A 9,224-nucleotide genomic window follows, 5' to 3' on the forward strand; every position below is an offset into this window, starting at 1 on the left:
ATAGCAAAAACCGAATAGTATTCATAGCACAAGCGAATAGTATACATTGCCAAAACAAATAGTATACCTTGTAAAAGCAAAAAGAGATATAAAAAGGTCCAAATGTATATACAAAACATAAAAATAAACCGAAACAGTATTCTTTACATTCTTGTCAAAGTTGTTATAGCCTGCTTATATTCAAATTCACTCTATTACGGCACTTCAGATACTTCTTATCATACAGGAACACATGTTTTGTTAGTAATCAAAGGACATTCGTTTGCCCTACCCCCACCCGAACCCTCACATTCCAAGCAAAAAACCGCAAATTAACCTAAGATAAATAACTGTGTAAATCATAAAGTAAGGGCTATGGTCCTTGTACTTCGTACCTCATCTACATGTCATTCAGCATGACATGAAGTGTCATTAGACTTTACGAGTTATACTACGCACAAGAAGCGGGACAGAATGGCGGACGGAACGACAGATAGACCGACGGACGGACGATGTGATGCCTTTCTGTCTCTTTCGTGGGCATCCGCAATCTCCCCGATAAACAAATACATTTTATGTAAAAAAAATCTCCGCAACATTGGTATATCCAGCTTGTTTAATAACGCTCTTTCTGGTAAAACAAATTAACCACTCGAAACCGTCATTTTGGTGTGTGAAATTTTATGTTAGATTCGTTTGTGAATGTTAGTGTCGTAATCATAAAAAAAACTTAATCAACGATAAAATAAGGAAATAAATTTAAGAAAGTTTAATGGTAGTGTGTTGACAACGTGGGTTAAGTGAACGATTCGGTGAAATTCAATTGATTTAAAATATTCTGCATGTTACCTTTGTTTAAAAGCATGCAAAGACAACTATACCAGCTACACTGCTTTATATGCTGTTCGCATGATTTATAATAAACGGTGTATTTACTATCTTTTAACCATGTTTCGTCCTTAACGACACATCAAACAAAGACGAGATACGTGTAGGTTGCAAAAGAAGCACTTCGTCAACCCTAAAATGTCTTAATGTCTTTTGTTTTCTTGAATAAGAAATTGTGTATCCTTTATAATTAAAATATATATTGTAAAATAAAATGTGTACTTACATCATGCCATATAAGCTTTCTTACAATAAAATCAAGTGTTAAAAATGACAACTTTTGCAGTATTAATAATTGATACAATATAACAATTAATTGTTTTTATGGTATGTTACCTCTTCAAGAACTAGTTGAATCAGGTTGTATTTATCATCCCTTGGACTGCATATTACAATGTGTTTTTGTTCCAGAAGTTGAACATTTCTAAGAACTTCAGCTGTTTTATTGCGCATTTCGTCTTCCATTTCACTGAATTTCAGTGTATATGTGATAGGAGAAATGTTGTGTTCCACCATTTGACGAGCAAGATTTTGACACACTGAAGAAAAGAAGCATTGTGTTTGATAACATATCATGAACTATTTTCGTTTAAATATTTTATATGACTTAATATACATTCTATGTTTTAAGTAACACTTTTAACGGTTAGAAAATTAATATTGCATATTGCTTTCTTGTAAAGGTACTTTGTTATTGAGAGAAGATATCACTACCTTGATTATCTTTAGGAAATTCGGGCATTATCATCACCGCACTTCCCCATTTTTTATAAACAAACAAATCAACAACAGCATTATTGAATTCGGCCATTGATGGTCTGACTTCTAAAATGGTGTTCCACTTCACGATGTTGTCCACACGACTGGTGTCTGACCACTCGAAGCCCATGTAGTCAGTGACAATATAAGGGATCTGTAATTCTTCTAACACCATTGCTAGATTCTGGTAAAATGGTCCGACGACTACAGATAGACCGATTGCTCGTTTTGTATTGGCCTGGACACTTAAAGCTGCAATGATTGGTTCTTATTATAGTGATCAGTAACTATAAAAAGACTAATATAAGCGATTAGTACCACAGGCTCTATATTAAAATATAGAAGGACACGAGCACAGACAGGCACACTCACAGGAACATGTATATTCACGTACACATCTTGTTTTAAAACTCGTATTCAAAACAAAAATGTTTTCACATTGTACACAAAGAATAAGGAAATCGAAAAAATACTACTCTGTTTTACTACAAAACGAGAACGTGGCGTCATTTCATTCATAAAATGGCTATATGCAAAATTTTCTTTAAGCAAATATATTTTAATTGTAGAGAGAGTTGAATTAACGAAACATGGTACCTATGATGTTACATATTAAGCAAAAAAAGACTCATGTATGGATAATAACAATAAATGCTTTGAATGTTTATATGAGATTTAAAAACATGTAAATAATGCACATGGTGTCGCCCATAAACAGTACCACACTAAAATATACAATCCAATAATGTGTGCCATTTAGGAAAGAATCAGTGGAAATAAGACATTTGTATCTAATAAAAACAATAAAAATAAAATTGCAATGCAATAATGTTTCTTTGAACTTTCTAAAGTGAATATTGGTCAGTTAAAAGTATATACACAGTATATGTCACTATGTCAATACATCGACTTCATGAGAAGTTTTTATGTAAAATTACACAACAATTAATTTAATATATATATATATTTATAAGGAACCATCACCTAATTCTAAATGAATGAGATGTCGTTGAAAACTTTTTCTTTTTTTCTGAATTTAATAAAACTTCGACAGAAAAAAAAACGCAATAAATATAGTAAGCTCGCTTAGAAATAGTCAAATAGACATAAATGTTTCATCAAGTTAAAAAGTTTGAATTCCTGTGACATTGGCAGCTACTTAATCCACGAAAGGGTGTGTCTGACAGCAAAGGGGTCGACCAGTTACAATGGCATATTTATGAGTTGAACAACGGTATCTAGCAACTGACTTTCGAACATAGTGTTTATCGATAAACAAATATTTATCTAAGTTAAACTTAGATTTGAAGTATTTGCAGGTATCGGATCTTGATGAATTTTCTAGAGTTTCAAGCCAATATTGTTTTTTACAATCAATCAATCTTTGTTTGAATGACATTGAGAATAATTCCACATTTCCTATCTCTTGATTTATTTAAACAAAACTAAATCCATAATGTTACAAAATATGTTTTACAGATTTCAACCAATTAGTTCTTCCGATTTTATCGTGTGGCTTTAACATAATATAATAATTTCTAGGAGATCGATCCTCTGTATTGAACGCACTTCACATGATGTTCTATACAAAGCAGTAATCTACAACATTCTCTTAGAATAATCCCATCATTTACAGATTTATTTACCTCAAAAAAATATTTACAATACTCGATTTGTATTTTTTCAAGAATGTCTGAGAATTTTATTCGATATATCTCGGCACCATATGTATGTATAGGTTCGACAATTGAGTCAAAAAATTAAGAATATTCTGTATATGAAAATTATCCAAAGTTTCTTTGGTAGGATTAAATAGTACAAAAAAATTCGGGCCTGAGCTGCAAGTTTTTCTTTCGCTTTCCTCCGTGATAGTCTAGGCGTTTAAAGATATTTATATACGGATGTGACATTTACCGAATTATTTTTATAGACCCAATATTCGTATGATCTTAGCGGACCTCCGTTTCTAAAATCAATAATTTCCGTCTTTTGTCGATTAATTGTCATACCAGTATGTTCATAAAAATTCCGATATATAGAGAATAACAGGTTACTGTCCGATCGTTTTGTAATATATCAGGCGAGGCTTAGAATAATATAAAGGCGAGGCTTGCCGAGCCGTTATTTTATTCGTGCCGAGCCTGATATGTTACAAAACGATGGACAGTAATCTGTTATTCTCTATATCATACCACATTTCCCTAAAAAAACTGCAAAACAAGCCATTTTTTATTTAAAATGTACGCTGATTTTGCAAATCCGGCGTTTACACGTTGACATACATGTATCAACGGCGTTCGAAAAGACGACACGAATAATCGCTTATTTTAAACATCGTATAGTGAAAAAAAAAGTTGTTTGCACTACGAATGGGAAGAGTGCACCCGCTTTAATTATAAACGTCTTGAATTGGAGATCAGGAATGGACTGCAGCGACATATTTAATCGAAGAACACACTGAAACGTACTGGAGACGCCATTTTGGAGATGTGTATTGAAATTGACATTTTGATGATGGTGTCAATATTGACATAAGTGTGTTATATCGTTTGTTTATAAAGTTGAGGATTAGCATACAGTTATCATTTGTCTTGACTTTCTGAAACACTTGCGAGTGCAATGACTGTATCGATATTTAAGATTTATTGTCCCATTGATGACATTGATGACGTCATTTAACTTATGTAGTGCGGGCTGTGGTGATTTTTAAAAAATAAACGCTTTTGTGGTTTTAGACTTTAAACTAGAATAAAATATGTACGTTCTTGGTATTAAATTGTTTGTTTTGTTGAACCTGATTCATGTTGATAGAAATTGTTGACTTTATTGCAAATCTCACTTAACTCCAAACATTGACTGATATAAGAACTTCCTGTTGACCATGCTATAAAAAATATATTAGGCAACGTTATAACAGGCAGATATCAATGAGGTGGTATGATAAAAAGTTCAATTATGATTGTAGCTCGATTGTAGTATCAACGCAGCTCGCAAGGTCATAAGTAAAAAGAATGCAAATTATGTCTGAAATTTCTTCGGTGATAAAAATTCCCATATGAGCTTAAGATTTTAGAAAGGTAGAAAACGCGTTGTTGTACAAATTAAAAATTAGTGTGCTGGTTACGCCCCCTTGCCTAGTACCGATGTTATAATTCTTTACTATCTAAACATCCTCTTCATTATATGGAACATATGTTTTCGGTCAATAATACACTCCTGATTTTATTCTTCTCTCTGTCTTATGTAATAAGATGATAATGAAAGTAACGTTTAACTAATACATTCGTTTCAATATGAGTATAAAATAATATACACACGAGAATTTTAAAAAAGGACATTTTATAAACGTATTTGGAATATTGACATGTCACTGCATTTTATTAAAAAAGAGTTATATTAGCACATTTCTATTAAAATTTTCACAAGTTTAATTTAATTTAAAGTTAAGGTTGAACATTATTATTTCATCAGCCGGTTGTATATTTAAAGACATGAATACGTAGCATATTTCCTTTTGTGTATATTGTTTGTTAAAATGTAATATAAGTACGTTTGATAACTACATCTCAATATGATTACCAGTATGCGTAATTAATTTATACTACTACCTTTGTTGTTGATTTATAGGGACTGTGAATGCACAATGCGTTAGGAAGTTTTTTAATTAGAATTTTGTAGTGACATTCTTTCCATATTCAATGAAGTGATCGCCGATTGAAACACAACGCATTAATTTATACATTATCTTGATAGTTACATCATCAAAATTAGACAATAAAATTAATGGCGCTGCACAAATCATTTGCATATATAAATGGATTTCAGTTCTATTCGTAAAACAACATTGCTGATAATCAATAAACAAACCACGATGTGGTCATTTGAAACAAAGATTAAAGATCAGTCTAGTGAATAATTCGTTTGTCTATTCACAGTTATGTTTTATTTTGCTTCACTTACCCGTGTCAATACCATCTCTAATGTCGGTCCAACCAGCTTTGGTAATGTTAAGTAAATTCTCAACATCAAGGTTCACATTGTATGGTGTATTGAAGCATTTAGCTACGCGATCGTAAGACATTTTGCTATACTCGTCAAAAGTTCCTTGCAATGGCGATTCCCCGGCCTTTGGACTTAGCACTCCTGCAAACAGAAACAGAATGTTTGATATAAACTATACAGCATGTATACATGTTCTTATATATAATTTACACAGTTGCATAAGTACAACACAAAGCACATCGCACTTCATGCCATGTTCAAATTTACGACTGTTTGGATTTAAATCTATGTTAACAGTTCAAATTTTAAAAAAGAAAAACACTTATAAACACGCTTTATGACTTACAGATATTAAATTGCTATGAAGTTAAGTCGAAATGCTTCTCGTGACCTAATTTGAGGGAAGTTTAAAACTGGTTTAAATGTCCATAGTCGATAACATTAATTGTTTGAAAAAAAAAAATTAAAAATTAATTACAAGTAGACATAACATATCTCTAAAAAGTATTCGATTCATTTCACTAAAGACATATTTAGAGTCCTTGGAATGTATGAGCAGAACTTCCACTATATATACGATATCGCAACATCTGGTTGTCAATGAATTGGTTGAAACTTTTGAAAATAAACCCTCGTGTCATCAATGATTATCGTATATTTAAAAGCCCACAAACATTTAAAATCAACGAATATTACGTACAGTATTTTGAAAAATAAAGTTAACACATAAAACGTCAAAATTTAAACGCTAGATGTGGTCTGGTAATATAGATTTAACAAGATACAAAATGCTTCTTTTGTGAGAAAATATATTCAACACATGTTCAAATACAAAGTTAGTGTTCGTGTGTCGTATAAATTGATATCTTTGCAGGAAATTCAAATGGAATATAGTGTGCCGCAAAAAAATAAAAACGAGCATTTTGTATCTAGTTAAATCTGTGTTACCATTCCACATCTAGCGTTGAAACTGTGGCTATTGCTATAGGGGATTTGTTATGTGTAAAATTTATTTTTTCGAAAAAAATATTAATTTTGCGAAACCTTCGTTGATTTTTAGTATTTATGTTACTTTAAATAGTGTACTTTTCACCTTCTTAGTTAGTTTAATTAAAACCAATTTATTTTAGGTCAATGGAAAACCCAAAGCTTGTTTGAAACGCTCTCGAGTGCGTTTTCTGTGACTAGAACCAGCACTCGGTGTCTCTGGCGGAGATCTAAACAACGTTCCTAAAGTAGCGATCGAACCCGTGACCTCCCATTCGCTAGGCGGACACCATATACACTACGGTAGGGCGACCTTCTGATCAGGTCAAATAGCCAGTTTTACGAAACGGCGTATGATTTCTCATGTGTTGTAAAAAAATAAAAGATGAAAATAATTAAATAATCTTGATACTGTTCTACAACATTAACAATATATAATCCTTCATTGTGGTGTGGTTATATTTCAATTATTGTAAATATGTATTCTGCGACTTCTTTCTCGGAATAAGATGGGTATTGCACTGGGTATTGTGTGTGGTTCTTAACTACACAAATCTAATTTTCTCATGAATTTAACACGTATTCATTGTTGTTTGAAATCGCATTTTTTTCCGAAAACACACATTAAAAAACAACCCATATTTTTGGAACTGCAAATTAAAGCAGGTATGATGAGGCATAATTTGCTCGATTGTTTTGTCGTTGTTATCTTAATTCTTTGATATCATTAATGTGATTATATCATGTAATCACATTCCATAAAAATGCACGGGGTTGTATTATTTGTAAGTTTGGATTAATGAAAAGTAATACTTTAGCAGATATTGCATCCCGCGCAACAAGCTATTATACCATATTTTGGTAAGTTCCTGACTATCTTTTATTGAAAAGCATTTAGAAACAAATGTTATTATCATCGTAGCATGAATCTTTTTCCTTTAAATGTTTAAGCATAAAACACGCGTGGTGTCCTTTTTCTGCAATATTGTTCTGGTTAGTTGGTACCATAACGAAATCACAACCGAATAACAAGCATACATTCCGTAACGAGAATTATGACAGGTGTCGTTCTTTCGTGCTTATTTTCTAAAAAAAAATATATGTTAACAACGTTTTGATTACGTGAGCAAATTCGCTTTTTCTCGATTTTGACGATTTAATTATATTTACTTTTAAAATAAAAACGTGCATTATTAAAAATGTAGGTTTATAATGTATAAAATATATAATAGGTTTAAGAAATATATTAGAAAGCGATGTGTACAATCCGGAGGTATATTTGTACCCGGACCATGGTATAAGTTATTGCAGAGATAACACACTCTTAATTTCTTAGTGGCAGAGGTTAACTAACAAGCTCAACAGAACATCACTTTTTGAAGAATCTCACAGCTAAAAAAAGACTTGAATGTCAGTTTAAACATAAAACGGTATGGGTACGAATTGCAAACAATTTGATTAATCGATCGTTAGGTATTTACAATATGCGAACACGATCTGGAAGTATAGAATTCTTATCGTAAGCACTGTTTCTACTATGTTAACGAAAACGCAAAAAATACACGTGAATATGTCCTCAAATATAAAAAGAAAGACAGTCAACAATCATACGGCTCTTGAAATCTTCCGCGATTATCACCCCCCCCCCCACACACACACACACACAGCGCTAAAATGCCCTTTTTAAAACAAGCAGTTAGAACAAAACAAATATGTTGAACAGTTGTTAGAAAAGCAAAATAATATTCGAATAATGCTTAATATCCGAGTATTTGAATATTCAGTTTTCCGCTGCAATGCCTGAAATAAACCCAAATTAAGATAAATAAATTATGTTGATCTGTGCTTGCAATACAAACAACAACATCATGTCTTACATTTTTTATGAAAATATTTTCAAATATGTATTCTTTACGCATTTTGTTCAAACATTTTTATACAAATAGGTTACCAATTATAAAGTCATATCGCGTTTTGGCAGGAGGACATTCCCAAGTGAGCTCGAACAGCAACATTGCCATAATAATCAACAGATGAATCATCACGTCCATGCTTGTTAATCCTGTAAAAGAAATGTATTGTTTAAAACAATGCACATATTAGATGGTGTTTTTTTTGCGAATAGAAGTAGAAAACATTTACTTAATTATGAGTGTAGTAATCATTATAGCCAATGTGCATAGTATATATGCATTATTTATTTTAAATCTTATTGTGTTATTCCCATTTTCGCCGATTGAATCATTCCGCTAATTTAACCAAATTCAAGAATTTAGTGACTTCCTTTGTTGCTGTAATCGTGTAAAGATTGTTTGTGCTTGCGCTGCTTTGATACGGGAAGAGCATTAATTGCATTTATTTAAATGTAATCGTAGCTTTTATGATACTTAATAACTGATATTATTTATGATAAATAAATAATAAAAAGTTTACATCAACTGTAATAAATACCGATGGCACTGTGATTACAGTGTAAATGAGTTCAGCGATTAATATACCTCAAATAAACATTGGACATTTACAGGCAATGCACTAGTGCGAAGCTCTACTATCTGAGCTAACAAGGCGGCTGATTTTGACAAATGCATACCACACTTCTCATGTTCTTT

The 9,224-nt window shown here is 31.9% G+C and overlaps 1 protein-coding gene across 1 annotated transcript in view; it reads right to left on the reverse strand.

Moving 5' to 3' along the window:
* LOC127843790 (glutamate receptor 2-like) overlaps positions 1 to 8,660 on the reverse strand; it is a 22,034-nt gene extending 13,374 nt beyond the window's left edge. Inside the window, exons 1-4 of the mRNA XM_052373630.1 lie at positions 8,567 to 8,660; positions 5,587 to 5,769; positions 1,582 to 1,878; positions 1,204 to 1,406 (exon numbers count right to left, since the gene is read on the reverse strand). Of these exons, the coding sequence (XP_052229590.1) occupies positions 1,204 to 1,406; positions 1,582 to 1,878; positions 5,587 to 5,769; positions 8,567 to 8,657 (774 nt within the window). The 5' untranslated portion in view covers positions 8,658 to 8,660. The remainder of the gene's footprint in view (positions 1 to 1,203; positions 1,407 to 1,581; positions 1,879 to 5,586; positions 5,770 to 8,566) is intronic.
* Between the last annotated feature and the right edge of the window lie 564 nt (positions 8,661 to 9,224).

The sequence above is a fragment of the Dreissena polymorpha genome, chromosome 1, assembly GCF_020536995.1.
Source record: "Dreissena polymorpha isolate Duluth1 chromosome 1, UMN_Dpol_1.0, whole genome shotgun sequence".
Classification (NCBI taxonomy): domain Eukaryota; kingdom Metazoa; phylum Mollusca; class Bivalvia; order Myida; family Dreissenidae; genus Dreissena; species Dreissena polymorpha.